Here is a 22,831-nt window from a genome sequence, read left to right as displayed (position 1 = left end):
CGCAGCGGGAGAGGCCACAGCGGTGAGAGGCCCGTGTACCGCAAAAAAAAAAAAAAAAAAAAAAAAAAAAAAAAAAAAAAAAAAAAAATTAGAATATATCATGATTAATTTTAAAAAGTACTTATTTAACTATCAAAGTACCTAGTCCACTGAGAAAAACTACGCTATTTCGTATTTCTCATTTTGGTAAAGTTCTGGGAATCCTCAGTATCTATACCAAAAGATTTAAAAAATTTTTTTAAATTTCTCTTTTGGCCACGCCGTGCGGCATGCGGGATCTTAGTTCCCTGACCAGGGATCGAACCCGTGCCCCCTGCACTGGGAACGCAGAGTCTTAACCACTGGACTGCCAAGGAAGTCCCTATACGAACATATTTTAATTAAAAAAATATAAGAACATATAATGACTGAATAGTGTGCAAGAAAGAGATGGATTTAGAATTGTGTCAATAGTAGTCATTAATGCTGTCTGAGCAGGTTCAAGATGATTAGGAACTAGGGTGTGACCTATTTTAATTATTATTCCCACTACCTAGCATTGGGCATGTCATTTAGTAGGCACTAAGAAATGTTTACTGAATAAGTGAACATTTCTAATAAAGCTGGAAATAAAAAACACTGAAATATATGTTATACACACATCTTTTCTATAGGTACAAATGTCACAGCAGAGGACTGTAATGAAACTCTAGATGCATTTAAATGTTTACAGTAGAAAAATGATTTAAAAATTTACTCCCACTCTTCTATACTCATTTGAAACTTACAGAGATGATGCATAGATTATTTATTTTTGTAATAGCATGTTAGCTATTTTAGATTTGGATACACCCACATTCATTTATACAAAAACACACAAGTAAACGAGAATTTTTCTTTGAAAATACTATACCTGATTCATTCTTGGTAAATCCTTAATGTTTTCTTCTTTTTTCAAAAGCTCATCTTGCCATTGACTTAGATATGCTTGAATATCAACTTTTTCTTTTCCTCAATGAGGGGAATAAAACCATTTCATAATGAACAGCCCACTATATTTTCCCAAATCCCCCAAAGAACAATTATGATTGAAAGATATTTCATTGAGATATAAGATTCCACATTTTTTACTCCAGAAATTGATCTGACTATACTTTTTATTTCACTCACTGGCTCTCAAAATACATTCTCCACTTCCATTAAACTAAAACTTTTACTCTGGAAAGGTTGGGGACTAGAGGAAGAAAGATGCCTTTTAGATTAAACAGTACAGATGTAAATTTCATGTAGATGTTCTCATGCATACCACTAAGTTTAAAATAGTTTCTATATGATGTTCTTGTATGCAGTTACCATAGCATACTATGGTGACTCTTTTTCAAACATTCAAAACAGTACTTATTCATTCATTCCTTTCAAGAGTTTAATCACAATGATATTAATTGGACTTTATTAATAATTATTTAGATCTCTTAGAAAACTAGGATTTACTGAACAACCTGGCAAAGTTATCATATTTAAGCAGATCTTCAGCAATTATTTTTTAACTAAATGTTACTCAAAAACATAAAAAGAATGATGGACCTTTGGAGAACAATTTGACAACCTCTATCAAAATATTAAATGTGCATATTCTTTGTTATCCAGCATTCTCATACCTCTATGAATTTATCCTATCCTAAAGAAATATGTGCAAAAGTATTATAAAATGTAAGTATAAAACTTTGTTGGAGAATAGTTTGCAATTAATTGGAAACAACCTAAATGTTCATCAATATTGAGCTAGTTACTGAAATAAATGATGGTACAACCAAACAGTGGAATACTCTGCACCCATTAAAAGGAATAAGATAGATTCAAATGTACTGACATGAAAAGATGTCCATGATATACTACAAAATCAAAAAAGCAAATTGTAGAACAATATTTATGAAATGTTTCTTTTTTAAAAGAAGAGAGATGTCTATATTTGTTTATACATCGAAACAGGTCTGGAAAGAATACAGACCAAAATGTTTTCACATTTACTTCAGGGTGGGGTTGGGTGAGGGTATGAGGATTTCTGTAACATTTAAATTCCTTTTATAAGGATTATCTATTACTTATGTAATTAAAATTAAAATTTTCAAATAATAAAATTAAATAAATATGGGTCATTCACAATTGTATTTTCTATAACTTCTGAGACTTAAGTATCAAGAGAAGAAGAAGAAATTGTTAAACTAAAACAAAGGAACTGAAAAAGCTCTCAGGACAAATCAATCAATAGACTTTAAAAGGAATCCACGTTTCCCCTTTGTGTAGTTAACCCTATTTACAAAAACAATAATTTAAACTAAATGATACTCCTAGATCATATACCTTTTTCAGGGCTGTTTTTTGCTGACTCTGCTTCCTTCTCCTTTGCAGGCTTGGAAACTAGAGGAAAAGAGGACAATTGCATTTTGTAAAATATTTAACAAATACCCTTTGAAAGTAAAATAATATTTTATATAAAGACTTATAAGCACACTTTATGTTCTTCAATTCATCAAACCAACTATAGCGAACCTGACCTTCTATCATTAGACGGCAAAGTATTCAAGAACTTTAAAAAGAACACTGGGGAAAAATCCATATAAAAAATCGTAGAAGGAAGTATACCAAATATTAAGTATTTATTTCTGGGTGGTATGTGGTATTTTCTTCCTTGTGATTTTCTTCGAATTAAACTGTATTACTTCTTTTATTAGGGAAAAAAAAACACACAGCGGAAGTCAAAAGACTGAGCTACTAGTCCTGATTGTGGTAAAACCTCACTGAAAACTCTTACACGAGTCACTTTTCCTTTCTGGGCCTCAGTGCTCTCTATATAATTAAGGGACTTGACTAGATGATTTGTAAGGTCGCTTCAAACACTAACATACAGTAACATAAACATATATTAAGAAGAACTTATCCCTCTTTAAGACATTCATATTTATGAAAAAGAAGCAAAAGACACAAAAATAAGCTCATAACACTTCCAAATTATGTCTTGGAGACAGACTTATCCTGGTCTCCTACACCTACAGTGATTTATGATAAGTATTCACTGTTTGAATAATAGCTATGACCTTCAATCATCAAAGATTCTATTGTCTTCATTGCATTTTAACAAGGCATAAAAAATGGTCTGATACATTTTAGAAATTTCTGCTACAGAAGTAGAAACAAAATGCATTTTCTTTCTAATTCTCCAGTAAATAAGAAATTCCATAAATCAAAACCCAAAATGTAGTTTAGTTAATCAGTCAAATATTTATAGAGTACTTACCATGCATTTAGGACTGTGCTAAGTGTTATGGTAGTACAAAAGAAGTATAAGGTATAATTAACCCAAATTTTACTAGTGGTAGCTGGGTAAAGAATGTTTAAGCCAGAAAGACCTCTGAGTGACTAATCATCAAAACAGATAAATTTATTTATTTATTTAGGCTGCGCCGGCTTAGTTGCAGCATGCGGGCTCTTAGTTGTGGCATGCAGACTTCTTAGTTGCAGCATGCAAACCCCTAGTTGTGGCATGTAGACTCTTAGTTGCAGCATGCACGCAGGATCTAGTTCCCTGACCAGGGATCGAAACCGGGTCCCCTGCATTGGAAGCAGGGAGTCTCACCCACTGGACCACCAGGGAAGTCCCAAAACAGATACATTTAAAACAGATATTTACCATGGAGCTGACTGAAATAAAGTAATTCTTCCTTGGAAAGTTCATCTCCCTTTGAAGGGTCCTTATACTTTACTTCAGTATAAGCTGAAAAGAGATAACCCAAATCACATTTATAACAATGAGGGACAGAAACGAGTCCTATAATAGATCAATTAAATCTGGGGGCAGAGAATCAAACAAAGGGTCCCTGTCAAAGAAAGACTTATGTGAAGAAATGTGGAAGTAGTATTACTCTACTGTATAGCAAATAACAAGAAGTACTTGATCACTTTGAGTTCTATTATTTCTCCAAATTTCTTGCTTTTTAATAGTTTTCCAAGAGCCATTACAAGTTGAAATTTAAAAATATGGGTTAATCAGATATACTCCAATATAAAATAAAAAGTTTTAAAAATTTTTTTAAAAATTTGGCACTTGGGAATCTCTGAAAACGTGACCTGTCATTTAAAAACGTCTTTAATAAGAAGGAAAATACAAAGTTGAGTGCTCTAACAGATACACAGTGTTTTTTCTATTTTTGATCCTTCTATTGAAAGCATATTCATTCCACAGCAATATTAGACATTCGAATTTGACTTGACAATGTAAAGTCCTTCATAGTTATTATTTGGTTTGTCTTTTGTTTTAAATGCTGTGATTGTGATTTGAGTTTGTGACTGGTTAAAGATGGCTTTTAAATTTCTGGTCTGGTAAAGAATGGTTCCCAGCTATCCCGGGAAGGCTCTAAAAGAGATCTCAGGTGTAGTTTTAGACAAATTATGAGGTACTTTTTGTGTGTGTGTGTGTGTGAATCACCCTATCTAAACTAAAAGGTACTTTTGCAGTGTTCCTTTAAAGTCTAAGACTGGTTTCCCAATTATGGATCAGGCCTGGGAAAGGCTGCCTCTTAAGGTCAGAGGGAAATACTTGAGTAAAGTGGAATGATGTGGTAACATTAAGGCAGTATGGTAGAATAGAAAGAAACCTGTGCTTTGGAGTCAGACCTCAGTTTGAATCTCAGCTAACCAATTTATTAGCTATGTGATCTTCAGCAAATTTAATCTTTCCCTTAGTTTCCGTATCATCAAAATTGGAAGGATAATACCACCTTTCAAGGATATCATGAGAACTAAATAAAAGAATGCACGTAAAGCAAACACCTCGACAGAGCAAGTGCTCAATAAATGGTAGCTTTTATTTTGCTTCCTTTTTTTAAAAAAAATTATTTATTTTATTTATTTATTTTTAGCTGCATTGGGTCTTCGTTGCTGTGCACGGGCTTTCTCTAGTTGTGGTGAGCGGGGGCTACTCTTCGTTGCGGTGCGCAGGCTTCTCATTGCGGTGGCTTCTCTTGTTGCGGAGCACGGGCTCTAGAGCACAGGGTCAGTAGCTGTGGCTCACGGGCTCTAGAACACAGGCTCAGTAGTTGTGGCACATGGGCTTAGTTGCTCCACGGCACGTGGGATCTTCCCGGACCATGGCTCGAACCCGTGTCCCCTGCATTGGCAGGAGGATTCTTAACCACTGCGCCACCAGGGAAGCCCTATTGCCTCCTTTTCCAAATGTTTAATATCCCTGTTGCCTGGTCTCATTTTTCTGAATAATTTGTAGTATTTCACAAGTTTGGCAGTTTGTCTAACGTTAAATTCAACTCTCTAATAACAACAACAATAAAAATTCAACATTATGACAATATTCAAATGATAGATAGTTCCCACATACAAACTACTTATCATTAAATTGACTGAACACTAACAGGAAGGAAACTTGTGAACCCATCTGTTGCACAGAAACTCTTCCATAGATTTCAGTGTAACTATATATCAGCAAAAATATTGCTAATATGATCCATGGGCCACAATGAAGCAATGACCTTATATGGAAAATTACATTATTTGTTAAAATGGAATGAAATCTGTAATTATACTTGTTAAAATGGAGTCAACTCCTATACATCACTAACAACTGTTAAATTCTTACCTGGAGGAATATGCAGCTTAAAAAGCACCTTAAGCTTCTCAGTAAAACTTCCATTGTACATTATGTCTGTTCAATAAAATTAAATTGCAAATAATCACAGCCAAAGAACATTCAATCAATTCCAGCAACACAGATTAATTAAGACACAGATACTAGCCAGGAATTAGGATTCAGAAACCTTCTGTTACTTAAACTAACCGTTAAACAACTACCCAGTAGGCCAGATTCTCTCCTTGAAGTATATAAGCAAAATACCCTTTATCAGAGGGATAAATAAAATTCTCTTCTGCTGAACTCTTTCCCCCAATCCCAATCTAAAATTTACTTTTTCTTTTGAATGAGGCCTTATGCTTCATCTGAGGAGAGAACTCCTCTTCAAGGGGCAATCCCTGATAAGAAAGCATGCTAGGTTGTCTGGAAAAGCAAAGGAATGATATAACCGGTGGACTATCTACAGGCACAAAATGTTCATTGAATATTTCTCTACCACTTTTCTAGGCTATGTGGTTGGATTTTTACTGAGGGAGAACGTCCTCCTGAAGAATCCATGTGCCTGAAGGTGGGAAAATCAGGACATTCTCTTCCTTCATGTTAACCATTAAAACATCCACATCTAACAACTTGCTTTTCTGGGAGGGTTGGGGCAAAATGAGATGAATATATTTAGACTTAGCAACAAACAAAGAAAATGGTCCAGTTATTGCTAAAGTTGGAGACAATGTAAATCTGATAAAAAAATCTTATATCAGGCTGATAAAATCTGACTCAACTGGCAATGATAGGCAGTACTAAGTATTTCTAGGGGTACCTTTATTTTTTTTGCTTTAAAAAAGAAGATTATTGGACATCATCCTACCAATTGCAGAGGAGAATTCTTTGAAGTTTATAAGGCAGTCGGAGTTGTCATCCAACAATCTGAATGTCCATAAAGCTAGTGAGTCTCTGTTTGCAGAATGAGCCCAGGGACTCAACAAGTGATACAACACTCTGAACTGCTGGCAGTCAATCTGATACTGTTCCAAATATGGCAGACTGGGATCATGGTGCTTCAATACTGGAGAACTCAAACACCAATAGTAAGAAAAAAACAACTCTCTCTATTTAAGAAAGGGAAAAAAAAAGCAAAGTCATTATATCAGAAAAAGTAACTTTATAAGATTTTTTTCTTTTAAACGTGTCTACTAAACTAATGAAAGATAAAATAGTTGAATGACTGTGGTAAAATTCTGCTAAGAATATTATTTTTCATTTAAAGAAGGAAAACAGTACCTTAAAGATGACATAAAGTTCATCCAATTCATGAAGGCTCAATTTCACATCTTGTGATACAACACGCAACTTTAAAAGGATTAAAAGCAATTTAGAATTTAACACTTCAGCATAGAAATTCTCTTTGAATCCATTTAGAAATCTCCCTCTGCCAGAATAAAATATATTTTTTAACTTTTTAAAGGAATAACAAAGGTACCTATTTTGCCCTTTTAAAAAGTTGTACATAGACTATAGCTCAATTCTACTCTGATATGTAATTTGACCTTCATCTCTTCCTATCCAGAGATAACTGCCAAAGGACAGCCACTGAATGTCTATAAATATAAGCAACAATATTCTATGGTTTTTTCCATATATTCCTGTCTTGCTATATAAGCAATCTGTCAAGTCACCACATGGGGTTGTCATTAAACACTTCAAAGGCACTGGGAGATGTACATTCCCTCTCTGTGCCAAAAAACGTAATCTATCCCAGAGCATAGAAAAATATGATTTGGTCCAAAATCCATTCTATGACGTGAGCACAATTCTAATATGAAAACTAAAGTTAGCACACACATGCTGTAAGCCGATGTCACTTTAACACAGACATAAAGAACCAAGATAAACTATTTAGGAAAATTATCAAAGCAGAATATTAAAAGAATAATACAACACGAACAAATAGGACTCATTTCAAGAATCCAACGGAAGTCTAATATTAGGAATTCTTTAATGTACTTTACTACATTAATAAATATAACCTCAAGATATGGAAAAGTTATTTGATCAAAGTTAACATTCAATATAGATTTTTAAAAAATGTCCCAAATCCCTTAACCTAGAAACTGAATGAAACTCCTTAATTTGCTAAAAGGCATCCTTCAAAAATCAACAGCAAATATCATACTTAACAATAAAATACTAGAGGCACTTCTATTAAATTCCAGAATGAGACAAGGAAGGCTGCTTCCACTGCTATTATTTAATACTTCTCTGAAGGTCCTACCCACTACAATAACACAAAAAAACTGAAAAGAGGTATATATATTAGGAAGGGTCAAAACTCTAAGACTAGAAATGATATGCTTGTCTATTCAGAAATTCAACTGAAAAAAATTAGAATTAATGAGAGTCAGTAACACAGCTACTTAAAAAAGCAACATGTGCAAATCAATGGCTTTTACATATACTATAATAAACAAATTAGGAAATGTAAAGAAAAAAGATCTCATTCATATTAGTAACAAAACCATAAAATATATAGGAGTAGACAAACCCAACAAGAAATGTATAAGATCTATATGATGAAAACAATAAATGCTTACTAAAGGACATTTAAAAAGACATCATTAAAATGGATATTAAAAAGGAATATTAAAAGCCTTACCAGATTTCAAAATGGACTATAAAGCCACAATAATTAAAACAGTGTGGGGCTTCCCTGGTGGTGCAGTGGTTAAGAATCCGCCTGCTAAGGCAGGGGACACGGGTTTGAGCCCTGGTCTGGGAAGATCCCACAGGCCTCGGAGCAACTAAGCCCGTGCACCACAACTATTGAGCCTGCGTGACACAACTACTGAAGCCCACGTGCCTAGAGCCTGTGCTCTGCAACAAGAGAAGCCACCACAATGAGAAGCCCACCCACCACAAGGAAGAGTAGCCCCCGCTCACCGCAACTAGAGAAAGCCCGCGCACAACAACAAAGAGCCAATGCAGCCAAAAATAAATAAATAAATAAAATAAATTTTTTTAAAAAAGAAACAGTGTGGTGTTACAGAAAAAAAAGAAACTCCAGAAATAAACCCATATTAGCATATGAAAAAGGCAGAGTAGAGTACAGTAACGATGGAGTATTCAATAAATGGTATTCAAATAACGGGCTATTTCAGTTGGAAAAAAATACCATTAGAGTCCTATATCACACTATAAACAAAATATATACTTTAGGTGTATTCAAGATCTAAATGTTTAAAAAAAACAGGGCTTCCCTGGTGGCACAGTGGTTAGGAATCCGCCTGCCAACGCGAGGGACACAGGTTCAAGCCCCGGTCTGGGAAGATCCCACATGCCGCAGAGCAACTAAGCCCGTGCGCCACAACTACTGAGCCTGCGCCCTAAAGCCCGCGAGCCACAACTACTGAAGCCCATGCGCCTAGAGCCCATGCTCCACAACAAGACAAGCCACCGCGGTGAGAAGCCCACGCACTGCAACGAAGAGTAGCCCCTGCTCGAAGCAACTAGACAAAGCCCACGCGCAGCAACAAACACCCAACGCAGCCAAAAATAAGTAAATAAATTAATTAAAAAAACAAAAACAAAGCAATACCAGTACTATAAGCCAATATGAGAAAGTATGTTTCTAAATTATATAATTTTATATGGGGAAGGCCTTGCTAAGTTTGACATGAAAACCGCACAATATGTAAGAAAAAAAAGAGATTTGACTACATACAATTTTGAAAGTTATATACTCTGAAATACATCATAAAAATTAAAGAAACAACAAGATTGGGGGAAATGTTAGCCACAAATATAACTGACAAAGAATTAATACCACTAGTATTTTTAAAATGTGACGCTACTGGGAGTGTGGGGAAAAAGGCAAGAATGCCTGTCAATTTTTAAATGGGCACACCCCTTGACCCAGTTGCCACTTCCAGGAATCCACCTTATAGAAATACTCTTACAAATGTGTAAGATTAGATATACAGTTGACGCTTGAACAACGTGGGGGTTAAGGGTGCTGACCTTCCACACAGTCAAAAATCTGCATATACTGTATGCTAACACATATATATATATGGAATTTAAGAAAAAAAACGTCATGAAGAGCCTAGGGGTAGGACGGGAATAAAACACAGACCTACTAGAGCATGGACTTGAGGATATGGGGAGGGGGAAGGGTAAGCTGTGACGAAGTGAGAGAGTGGCATGGACATATATACACTACCAAACGTAGGGTGGATAGCTAGTGGGAAGCAGCCGCATGGCACACGGAGAGCAGCTGGGTGGTTTGTGACCACCTAGAGGGGTGGGATAGGGAGGGTGGGAGGGAGGGAGATGCAAGAGGGAAGAGATATGGGAACATATGTGTATGTATAACTGATTCACTTTGTTGTAAAGCAGAAACTAACACACCACTGTAAAGCAATTACACTCCAATAAAGATGTTTAAAAAAATCTGCATATACTTTACAGTTGGCCCTTCATATCCATGATTCCACATCTGCAGATTCAACCAACCACGGATCTTGTAGTACTGTAGTACATGTTTATTGAAAACAATCCACATGTAGGTGCAGTTCAAACCCATGTTGTTTAGATAAGGTATTACTTGTAAAAGTGAAAAAACATTAAAATGAAGGAGAGAGAGAGAGAGAGAGGGAGACCTACTAAATGCATATCAACAAGGAATAGTTATGTAAAGTATAGCATATCCATACTGTGGTATACTTTCAGTGCATTAAGAAAAGTGAGGTATGCAATGATATGCAATGACCATGATATAGCTCTGAGTGAAAAAAGTTGCAGAACAAAGTAACTGGTATGATCTCATTTGAAAAGCTATATTGTCCCCCTCCCCCCCACCACATACATATTTATGTCTATAGATATTTAGAAAAAAGATCTGGAAGGATACACGCCAAATCATTTTAATGTTGGTTACTCCTGGGGTAGGAAACTTCTATTTTTTTACATTTCTATAATGTTTGAATTATTCACAATGAGCACGTATTCAGAAATGTTAATTTTCCCAGACTTGTATCTCTGAGGACTTAACCTTTAAGCAAGTAGGTTTACAAAAACACTACATGCTCATGATAAAAGCTCAAACAGCACAGAAGGATTCATACAGCAAAGTAAAACACTCTCTCTTCCAACCAGAAATCTATTAATCCCACTCACCAGAAGAAACCAATATTAACAGCTTCTAATGTAGTCATCCAAATACTAAAAAGGAGTACTTAAAACACACTGTTTATTCCTTTTTCACTTTATCTTGGGTATCCAAAGATAATAATACATATTAGCAGCCTAGACTACTATGTAGGTCAGCTGTTCTTATTGATGAAGCACATCACAAATATGTTATGCTTAAATGCCTACATCATAGCATTCAATATTAAATGTCACATAACACAAAACATGGTGGAGAAACCAATATGTTTCAACCAGAAGAAAATCACTTATTTCCTCTCAAAAAACTTACAGTAAGCTAAGCTGTGTCAAGAATCTAGCTCAAATGTATAGTTATTTTATTTTCGTCACATGAAATGATAATTTTTTAAATGAAGTTCAGGAAAAAAATGTTACTCCAATTGGTTTTCCCCCATTGGGTGGATACTCACCACATTCTGCTTTGTCGTTTCCTCTAGGGTCTGTATCACATACAATCTATTTCGACAGCGCATGCTGTATATATCTTCATAGCGAATATTCCCATATTTCTGCAAGAAATATGATTTCAGTGGATACTCATTCATAATAAATATCCACTTCTCTTACAATTGAATTTCATCAGATTCAATTCTCAGAGGCCTTGGTTCTATTCCTAGCTATTTTCCCAACTTGTTCAGTGATTACGCAAATTTTCACCTCCCACGTTTCAGTTTTTCTGTATATTCACAGGAGAGGATTCCATCTACTATGGGTCTAGACTAAGTACAAGAACACTTGTAAAATTCTTAGTCTCTAAGAAGAGAATATTTTTCACCTTTTTATGCAGAGATAGATATTTAAAAGTGGTCATTATTTGTAAAACTATGTGAATAGTTTCATTTAATGAACAGCAAACTGAAGCAGAGGAGGCTATGTAACGTAGGAACAGTTCATAGAACTCATTTTAAAAGTGAAGTCAGATTTTACATTACTACATCTTTACTTGTATTATTATCTTACTCTTAATATACCACTAGAGATATAACTATAGTATCTATCATTTTAAATATGCTATGTAATTGTATTTATGGTATAAGAAAAACTTACCTCATTTGACTCTCTAATCAAATCTGTAATATCCACTCTAATATGACTGCTTTTTTCATCACTTACATTTGAACCCTGCTGCACACTTGAAGGCAACGGGCTATCCTTATTCGTGACATTGTCAAAGAACCTATCCGAAAGTGACAGTAATACAAGAATCAGTAGAAGTAAAATGCAGAGAAAATGACAGCTAATTTCTCCCTAGTTCGAGATTAATTTCTACCGAGAGGACAAGAGACAGTCTTATGAGGGAGTAGAATTTGAAGATGGTTGGGAATTACGACATGGGAGTGGGAAATGGGATGGTGATGAAAGGACTTCAGAGGTGGGGGGAGAGCATGGGGAAGCAGATAGGCTCAGAGAGTTCTCAGAAAATGCCACATGGCCCAGTAAGGGTGGAATATAGGGTATGTAGAGGCACATGAGGAGAAATAATTTAAGAAAGATACATTGAGGCCTTAACATTGAGAGTTCTAAATACCAGAGTGAGGTGTTTATACTTTATTCTGTACATAAATGGGATTTGATGCACCATTACAAGTTACCCAAATATTCATATATTCATTCATTTAACATATACAGTGTATACACACACACACACACACACACACACACACACCTCACACATGTGTTTCAATACAAAATAGAATTCACAGAAAAGGCACCACGAAAATAAAGCTCAGCTTACCTGATTGAAAACACTTGAAAACCAGAACAATTTCCCCCCACTGGATATTTAATATTATCAACCACCTTTCCCCTCCTCAAATTACTCTTACACACTTTATAGCTCGAACTGGGACTATGAAAGTCCCAGCATACTGAATCAACCATATTAGATGTTAGTGTAAATGTATATATAACCTAGTGGTTTACTTCAAAGTGACTGACTTACTTTTGTTATATTCTATTTAGAAACAGAGGAGTGGACTTTAGGCCTAGCATTTGGGCAAATTATTTAAAGTTTCTAGGTCTCAGTTTCCTCATCTATAAAATAAAGGGTTTGAACAACATAAGCTCTAAGGGGCTCTCCAGATTTAAATGTTATGATTCTCACAGTACCTGTTTAAAGCTGTCACGGCTTCAGCATCATCTTTACATTCCAGAAGTTTGTCTAAATTATAGTCAAGTACTGCCAATCCCAGTTGTAAAATGGCCTTTATTCCATCATAGAAGAAACAGTCCACCACATTCACTGCACTTTCAATAGGTAGCACACTAATAAAAAGTGTGAGGAACCATGAGAGAGAAACTGAGGAAAAGAATGTCATATCAGTCATATGTTCAGTCAGCTGGGGAAGGTGATCTCTGATAAGTTCTTCAAAGACTGCCTGATCCACCAAGGCACCTGGAGAACATAAAAAGAAATTTTAAAATGAACACCTTTCAAAAGGACTTGTTTCCAATACCTTCCCACTTCTATTAGTAGGCTGATATATCTCATTTCTCTTCCTTAAATTATGAACTTCTTCAGTGCCTTTTCTATATTTCACGTATCTCTTTATCTGCTAGCAGTATCATGCATCAAGAAGCACTTGAGAAACTCAATTCATATTCATTTGAACAGTTATTTATGGAATCTTTATTATGTGCAAAAACCTGTAATAGGTACTATAAGAGATACACCAATTAATTAAATGGTCTCATCTTCAAAGCATTTAATCTCTAATAGAACTTGCGATAAATAGACAAATAACTATAACACAGACAATACAGTCAATGACCTAGCCATGACACCGAAGGCTTATGAGGGTACAAAGGAGACCACCTATGGTTTTAAGGTAGGGGATCATGGATCTATAAATATTTGATGACTGAAGAAAATATTATACAAGTAACAAACTAAGAACTTGATCCTTCTTTCAAAGCTTGCATATATCTATACAATTCATAAAAATGTGGAGATTTTAAGCTGATTAAAATCTCTCTCTCATCAAGAGACTATTAAAAATTTTCCAGTAGCTCCAGATGCTTCAGATCACCACTGTTTTAGCAATACAGAGATAGTAAACTTAAAACTTCTATTTTATAAGGAAACAGACCAGGCACTTTATTTTTAAAAAGCAACGTATTAAATAATATGTTTTTCCAATCATATGTTCAGTGCAAAAAGCTCTTCTCTTGAGCATGTCAGTGAATGTGACATTTTGATATTGCTGGCATTTTGTATATTTTGCAACTTAATTAATCAGTTCTTCCATTTGATAGGTAACTGGATAGAAAAGAGGCCTATAAATTGTTTAGAAAAGAAATATGTGTTCGTATATGTATATGTGTTTTGTTTTTTACCAATGATTCGACGATTAAAATAATCAGGTAACATTCGTTCACATACAGCAACCAGAAGCCAAAAAGCTTCTTCCTCTTTTGCATACAGAAGCAACACTGAAGTCAAAATGTTCATTGCCTAAAATTCATAGAAAAATAAAAAATAAATATTGTTGGGGTAATAATTACATTTCTTCTTCCAACATAGTAATTTTCAGCAATAACAACAACTATGAGAGTAATCATAACGGAAACATGAGAACTCTGAGCCAGTCCAAAGCAAAACAAGGTGAAGTCAGACGTAACGTTTGCTAATCAGTTATTTTACACGGTACATTCAAGGAAAATGAAGCAGTAATATCATGAACATAGCACACAATAAGTAAAACCTCTCTAAATTTAGACTAATTTCAATGAGTAAAAAATATTAATTATCGCCAAGTCTTAAAAAAACACTACATACTTTCAAGGACATACTAACATTGGAGAAACAAACTTCATCTGTATTTTCAACTACCTACAGGAGAACATCCCTTAGATGTCAATCATCCTCAATTGTGTCTAAAACTAAATCTTTCCTCTATTAAATAGGATTCTCTTCTTTGCTACCTTAATTTTGATCACGCTAGAAACCCTTTATCTGCCACATCCAATTTGTCTTCACATCCTAGAGTTTCTTCTTATAAAATGTCTTTTATATTTATTTATTTATTTATTTGGCTGCACCACGCAGCATGCAGGATCTTAGTTCCCCGACCAGGGATTGAACCTGTGCCCCCTGAAGTGGGAGCGCGGACCCCTAACCACTGGAGCGCCAGGGAATTCCTAAAATGTCTTTTAGATTTTCTTTATCCTCTCCATTCCCACTACCACCCTAACTTTCTCCTTCTTCTAATCTATCTTCCATACAAATGTCAGATCACTACTTTTATATAACATTTGGCCGTAGCCCTTATTATAAGGTAATAAACCCTTAATGTATAGAATCTGGGAAGAATGGAAAGGTGTGAAGAAAATTAAATCTCCTGTATCCTACCTACCCAGAGATCACCACCATTAACAAGTTGATGTACTTTTTTGTGTTTGTATTTCCTTCCTTTTTCCCCTTCTAAAATTTAGACCAAACTTAAAGTTTGATTTTTCACTTAACATTATATTATACATTTTCAATGCCATTAAATAAGTCTTCTAAAACAGTATTTTTAATGACTGTAAAAAATCTATTAAGTTGAATATACTATAAATTATTTAGCTATTCTACTATTATTGAACATTTAGGTTGATTTCAACTCTTCACTATTATATATAACACTGAAATGAATATCTCTGTATATAAATCTTCATCCAAGTGGTTTACTATTTTCTCAGGAAAGATACATAGAAATTAAATTATTTGGTCAATGAATATTATTATTTTTGTGGTGTGTGTGTAAGAAGTACTAAATATTCTTTATTTGATGCTATACATAAACCACACTAAAATGCCTTTCATTAAGTAAAAGGCAATATTTTAGATAGATAGATAATTTTAATTAAATTGGCATAGCTAAGACCAAAAAGAGAAAGTGGACATTGCCAGTGTATCTTCAGCCCTTGCCTTAACAGGCAAATGAACACAACTTGAAACACAGGTGAATCTTGCTGTTCTATGAGACAGTGAAGAGATCTTCTCAATATTTAAATATATTAATATAACCAGTTATAGAAATCTAAATATAAAACCAATCTCCTATAGGGTTTGAGAAGGCATTCACCATATGCCTGAAAAGTTTAACATTTCTTATTCAAGTTTAATGATCTCTTTAGAAGGGGAAAAGAGTGATAGTACTTGTTGAACCGGAATTACTATCAAAATTCAAAAAGCTGACCATATTTTTTAAAAATAATCAACATGTCATTAAGGTGCATATATATATATATATTTTTTTTTTAAACAGCAATTTATTTATTTTTTAATTTTTAAAAATTTATTTATTTTTGGCTGTATTGCGTCTTCATTGCTGTGTGCAGACTTCCTCTGGTTGTGGCGAGTGGGGGCCACTCTTTGTTACGGTGCGCAGGTTTCTCATTGTGGTGGCTTCTCTTGCTGCAGAGCACGGGCTCTAGGTGCACGGGCTCAGTAGTTGTGGCTTGCGGGCTCTAGAGCACAGGCTCAGTAGTTGTGGCACACGGGCTTAGCTGCTCTGCGGCATGTGGGATATTCCTGGATCAGGGCTTGAACCCATGTCCCCTGCCTTGGCAGGCAGATTCTTAACCACTGTGCCTCCAGGGAAGTCCAAGCTGATCATATTCTTTTAGCCACAAACCAATCTTATTTAAATCAGGACAGAAATATTACCTCAGACATTCATGATCTGAATTGCAGTGTATGAGATCAATTTAAATATGGTACACATAAAAAATCATGAGACATTTGTTTTGTAATAAATATGGCAGTGGCCAACTATTACTCATTAGTAGCTTTTTTGAGATAAGCTATCAAGTCTGCCCTTTCTCCCTTCTTCTTAAACCCAGTGAAGATCATTTTTGTTCCAGGGATGTACTTCTTGGGATTCCCCATACTCCATCAGCATCTCCTCTCCCCAGGTGATGCCTTTGTTCTTGTTTGCATCTGTGTAAGAGAATCTGAAAGTCTGACTTGTCTTTCACCCAAACAGACCATGGAGATTTGGCCCAGTCTTGTGCTTGCCTCCCTTTTCCACAGTATGGCACTGGTCATACTTCTGAACAAAAATCTTCTTGCCCTTCTCAACATTACCCATTTTTAAATCGTTCTTTCTCTGTGCACAACTAAGAGGTTCCCCTGAATATTATTTTTAAACGACTTGATATTACTGCCAAATTGTATTCCAGAAAGACTGTACCAATTTGTATTTCTGACCTATAGCATTTGAAAATGTTTACTTCACTGCTCCTTTGCCAATACTAAGAATTGTAAAAATTAAAATTGTCTTTGCTGATTTGATAGTGAAAATGGTATCTCATGGTTTGAATGTGAGGTTCTTTGATATTGAACTTCCTTTTTTAAACTTTATTATCAACATGTATTTTTTTCTGTGATTCATCTTTTCATGTCCATTGTTCATTTTTATAATTCAACACTTTTCTTATAGGTTTGTATATTAAGTATGTCAATCCTTTGTCAGATCTGGTACAATATTGGACTTCAAGTTCAGTTTTTACTCCATCATTTTCCTGTTCAATAAACCATAATGGGAGGAGCATCAGTGAAAAATGGCAGAGTAAGGCTCTCCGAAAATGCTTTCGTCTATAAAAGCAAAAAGAACACTAGCAAAAATCATCAAAATCAATTTTTCAGAACTCTGAAAATGCACCAAAAGCTTACAGCAATTCAGGAAGCCTTTAGTTAATAAAATGGTTGAATCTCAGTAAAAACAGTGAGCTTCGTGGCATTTTAAATCGTCCAAGTCCTATTCCTCCTCAGCTTTACAGAAGCCTGAAAAACTAACACTCAGCAATCATGGTGAAAAGTAGCACCTAGCAGCCATGGGAGGGAACAGAATGGGCCTGGAGTGCCTTCAAAGTCCCATTCCCAGAGAACTGTCATTATTTGACCCGTCTGGTCATTCCCTGGAAAACCACACTCATAAGGCTGTCTTTATTTGACCTGACACAGAGCTCACCCAAGGCAAACAGCCTTTCCTTGAAAAAATGTTCCTTGAAAAAATCAGAAGCAGTTGTTGAACATGTGGCTGCCTGAGGCAGTGGATAACAACTGGGCCAAACAATAGGCTAATAAAGGGTTAAAATAAAAAGCTGGGGAATGGGATATCCAAAAGGGGCTTTGGAACGCTCTCACTTACTCCTGGGAATCTAGTAGCAAAGTGCATGATATGCCTTCATGCCTGCCCAGAGCTGTAAGCATGCTCATGAAAGAACAGGAAAAGCCCTAAGCTCTTACCTCTGGCTAATCTTGAGGCTCTGCACAAACAAGAAGTGATAGAGAATAGAAAAAAAAATAAGGAAAACTCAACAAAATCAAAAGTTGGTTCTTTGAAGATTAAAAAACCTGAAACACCTGTAGGTAGTCTAACCAAAAAGACAAAAAACAGAAAGATACAGAGAGACAGAGAGAGAGAGAGACAGAGAGAGACTCAGATTAAAATCAGGAAATAGAGAACATTACTACCAACCTTAACAAAAATAAAAAGGATTATACAGGAATACGATGAACAACTGTATGCTAACAAATTAGACAACCTAGATAAAATGGACAATTTCCTAGAAAAACCACCAAGACCAACTCAAGAAGAAACAGAAAAATCTGAACATACTTATTATAAGTAAAGAGACTGAATTAATAATGAAAAAACTTTCTGCAAAGAAAACTCTAGAAACAGATGGCTTCACTGGCCAATTCTACCACAATTTAAAGAAGAATTAACACCAATCCTTCATTAACTCTTCAAAAAATAGGCACGGAAGAAACACTACCTGGCTCATTCTTTGACACCCTGACACTAAAACTAGACAAAGACATCACAAGAAAACTATTATCAATACATTTTATGAATATAAATGCAAAAATCCCTAACAAAATACTAGAAAACTGAACCCAATAACATATAAAAAGGATTACACATCATGACCCAGTAAGATTTATCCCGGGGATACAAGAGTGGTAAAACATGAAAGTCAACAAGGGGAGGACCTTCAAGATGGTGGAGGAGTAAGACGTGGAGATCACCTTTCTCCCTACAAATACATCAAAAATACATCTACATGTGGAACAACTCCTACAGAACACCTACTGAATGCTGGCAGAAGACCTCAGACTTCCCAAAAGGCAAGAAACTCCCCACGAACCTGGGTAGGGAAAAAGAAAAAACAGAGACAAAAGAATAGGGATGGAACCTGCACCTCTGGGAGGGAGCTGTGAAGGAGGAAAAGTTTCCACACACTAGGAAGCCCCTTCACTGGTGGAAATGGGGTGGCGGGGGGGGGGGGCTTCAGAGCCACGGAGGAGAGTGCAGCAACAGGGGAGCAGAGGGCAAAGTGGAGAGATGCCTGCACAGAGGACTGGTGCCAACCAGCACTCACCAGCCTGAGAGGCTTTGTCTGCTCACCCACCGGGGCAGGTGGGGGCTGGGAGCTGAGGCTCGGGCTTCAGAGGTCAGATCCCAGGGAGAGGACTGGGGTTGGCAGCGTGAACACAGCCTGAAGGGGGCTAGTGTGCCACGGCTAGCCGGGAGGGAGTCTGGGAAAAAGTCTGGAGCTGCCAAACAGGCAAGAGACCATTGTTTCGGGGTGCGCGAGGAGAGGAGATTCAGAGCACCACCTAAATGAGCTTCAGAGACGGGAGCGAGCCACGGCTATCAGCGCGGACACCAGAGACGGGCATGAAATGCTAAGGCTGCTGCTGCAGCCACCAAGAATCCTGTGTGCAAGCACAGGTCACTCTCCACACCTGCCCTCCCGGTAGCCTGTACAGCCCGCCACTGCCAGGGTCCCGTGATCTAGGGACAACTTCCCCGGGAGAACACACACCGGCCTCTGCCACCGCAAGCTCGCCACGCATTCCATACTCCTCCCTCCCCCTGGCCTGAGTGAGCCAGAGTCCCTGCATCAGCTGCTCCTTTAACCCCGTCCTGTCTGGGCGAAGAACAGATGTCCTCAGGTGACCTACATGCAGAGGCAGGGCCAAATCCAAAGCTGAACCCCAGGAGCTGTGCGAACAAAGAAGAGAAAGGTAAATCTCTCCCAGCAGCCTCAGGAGCAGTGGATTAAATCTCCACAATCAACTTGATGTACCCTGCATCTGTGGAATACCTGAATAGACAAGGAATCAACACAAAATTGAGGCAGTGGACTTTGGGAGCAACTGTAGACGTGGGGTTTGCTGTATGTGACTGACTAGTTTGATTTTTATGTTTATCTTAGTATAGTTTTTAGCACTTGTTATCATTGGTGGATTTGTTTATTGCTTTGGCTGCTCTCTTCTCTTTTTTTATTACTTTTTAAAATTTTTTTAATTTTAATAATATTTTAAAAGATTTTTTATTTTAATAACTTTATTTTATTTTATTGCTCTTTCTTTTTTTTCTCCCTTCTCTTCTGAGCCACGTGGCTGACAGGGTCTTGGTGCTCTGGCCAGCTGACAGGCCTGAGCCCCTGAGGTGGGAGAGCCGAGTTCATGACATCAGACCACCAGAGACCTCCTGGACACACCTAACATCAATTGGCGAGAGCTCTCCCAGAGATCTCTGTCTCAATGCTTAGACCCAGCTCCACCCAACGGGCGGCAAGCTCTAGTGCTGGACGCCCCATGCCAAACAACCAGCAAGACAGGAACACAACCCTACCCATTAGGAGGGAGGCTCCCTAAATCACACTAAGTGCACAGACAAGCAAAAGCTGAGAGAATTCAGCACCACCAAACCAGCTTTACAACAAATGCAAAAGGAACTTCTCTAGGCAGGAAACACAAGAGACGGAAAAGAGCTACAATAACAAACCCCAAACAATTAAGAAAATGGTAACAGAAACATACATATCGATAATTACCTCAAATGTAAATGGATTAAATGCTCCAACCAAAAGACACAGACTGGCTGAATGGATACAAAAACAAGACCCGTACATATGCTGTCTACAATAGACCCACTTCAGACCTAGGGACACATACAGACTGAAAGTGAGGGGATGGAAAAAGATATTCCATGCAAATGAAAATCAAAAGAAAGCTGGAGTAGCAATTCTCATATCAGACAAAATAGACTTTAAAATAAAGACTATTATAAGAGACAAAGAAGGACACTACATAATGATCAAGGGATCGATCCAAGAAGAAGATAGAACAATTGTAAATATTTATGCACCCAACATAGGAGCACCTCAATACATAAGGCAAATGCTAACAGCCATAAAAGGGGACATTGACAGTAACACAGTAAGAGCAGGGGACTTCAATGCCCCACTTTCACCAATGGACAGATCATCCAAAATGAAAATAAATAAACACAAGCTTTAAACGATACATTAAACAAGATGGACTTAATTGGTATTTATAGGACATTCCATCCAAAAACAACTGAATACACTTTCTTCTCAAGTGCTCATGGAACATTCTCCAGGATAGGTCATATCTTGGGTCACAAATCAAGCCTTGGTAAATTTAAGAAAATTGAAATCGTACCAAGTATATTTTCCAACCACAACGCTATAAGACTAGATATCAATTACATGGAAAAAGCTGTAAAAAATACAAACACATGGAAGCTAAACAATACACTACTAAATAACCAATAGATCACTGAAAAAATCAAAGAGGAAAGCAAAAAATACCTACAAACAAATGACGATGAAAACACGATGACTGAAAACCTATGGGATGCAGCGAAAGCAGTTCTAAGAGGGAAGTTTATAGCAATACAGTCCTACTTCAAGAAACAAGAAAAATCTCAATTAGAGTAAGAAGAACCAAAAAACCCCAAAGTTAGCAGAAAGAAAGAAATCATAAAAATCAGATCAGAAATAAATGAAAAAGAAATGAAGGACACAATAGCAAAGATCAGTAAAACTAAAAGCTGTTTCTTTGAGAAGATAAACAAAATTGATAAACCATTAGCCAGACTCATCAAAAAAAAGGGAAAACACTCAAATCAACAGAAATAGAAATGAAAAAGGAGAAGTAACAACGGACCCGGCAGAAATACAAAGGATCATGAGAGATTACTACAAGCAGCTATATGCCAATAAAATGGACAACCTGGAAGAAACAGACAAATTCTTAGAAACGCACAACCTTCCGAGACTGAACCAGGAAGAAATACAAAATATGAACAGATGAATCACAAGCACTGAAATTGAAACTGTGATTTAAAATCTTCCAACAAACAAAAGTCCAGGACCAGATGGATTCACAGGCGAATTCTATCAAACATTTACAGAAGAGCTAACACCTATCCTTCTCAAACTCTTCCAAAATATAGCAGAGGGAGGAACACTCCCGAACTTATTCTATGAGGCCACCATCACCCTGACACCAAAACCAGATAAAGATGTCACGAAAAAGGAAAACTACAGGCCAATATCACTGATGAATATAGATGCAAAAATCCTCAACAAAATACTAGTAAACAGAATCCAACAGAACACTAAAAGGATCATACACCATGATCAAGTGGGGTTTATTCCAGGAATGCAAGGATTCTCCAATATAGGCAAATCAATCAATGTGATACATCAAAGAGGCTGTCTTTTCTCCACTGTATATCCTTCCCTCCTTTATCAAAGATAAGGTGACCATATGTGTGTGGGTTTATCTCTGGGCTTTCTATCCTGTTCCATTGATCTATATTTCTGTTTTTGTGCCAGTACCATACTGTCTTGATTACTGATAGTATACATAGAGAATCCTAAGGATGCTACCAGGAAACTACTAGAGCTAATCAATGAATTTGGTAAAGTAGCAGGATACAAAATTAATGCACAGAAATCTCTGGCATTCTTATACACTAATGATGAAAAATCTGAGAGTGAAATTAAGAAAACACTCCCATTTACCATTGCAACAAAAAGAATAAAATATCTAGGAATAAACCTACCTAAGGAGACAAAAGACTTGTATGCAGAAAACTATAAGACACTGATGAAAGAAATTAAAGATGATACAAATAGGTGGAGAAATATACCATGTTCTTGGATTGGAAGAATCAACATTGTGAAAATTACTAC

General features: G+C 36.5%; 1 protein-coding gene and 1 pseudogene across 2 annotated transcripts in view; both read right to left on the bottom strand.

The window, feature by feature from the left end:
- TBC1D8B (TBC1 domain family member 8B) overlaps window positions 1–22,831 on the bottom strand; it is a 90,080-nt gene that overhangs the window by 8,745 nt on the left and 58,504 nt on the right. For both annotated transcript variants that reach the window (XM_055081576.1, XM_024128102.3), the window contains exons 11-20: window positions 14,156–14,273; window positions 12,929–13,214; window positions 11,867–11,996; window positions 11,230–11,328; window positions 6,896–6,964; window positions 6,483–6,723; window positions 5,627–5,692; window positions 3,668–3,751; window positions 2,341–2,397; window positions 893–990 (exon numbers count right to left, since the gene is read on the bottom strand). In XM_055081576.1, the coding sequence (XP_054937551.1) occupies window positions 893–990; window positions 2,341–2,397; window positions 3,668–3,751; window positions 5,627–5,692; window positions 6,483–6,723; window positions 6,896–6,964; window positions 11,230–11,328; window positions 11,867–11,996; window positions 12,929–13,214; window positions 14,156–14,273 (1,248 nt within the window). The remainder of the gene's footprint in view (window positions 1–892; window positions 991–2,340; window positions 2,398–3,667; window positions 3,752–5,626; window positions 5,693–6,482; window positions 6,724–6,895; window positions 6,965–11,229; window positions 11,329–11,866; window positions 11,997–12,928; window positions 13,215–14,155; window positions 14,274–22,831) is intronic.
- LOC102989477 (cytochrome c-like) lies at window positions 16,579–16,932 on the bottom strand (annotated as a pseudogene).

This window comes from Physeter macrocephalus, chromosome 21, assembly GCF_002837175.3.
Source record: "Physeter macrocephalus isolate SW-GA chromosome 21, ASM283717v5, whole genome shotgun sequence".
NCBI classification, from domain to species: Eukaryota; Metazoa; Chordata; class Mammalia; order Artiodactyla; family Physeteridae; genus Physeter; species Physeter macrocephalus.
The sequence above is the reverse complement of the archived record's forward strand: the minus strand, read 5'-3'. Positions and strand labels throughout refer to the sequence as shown.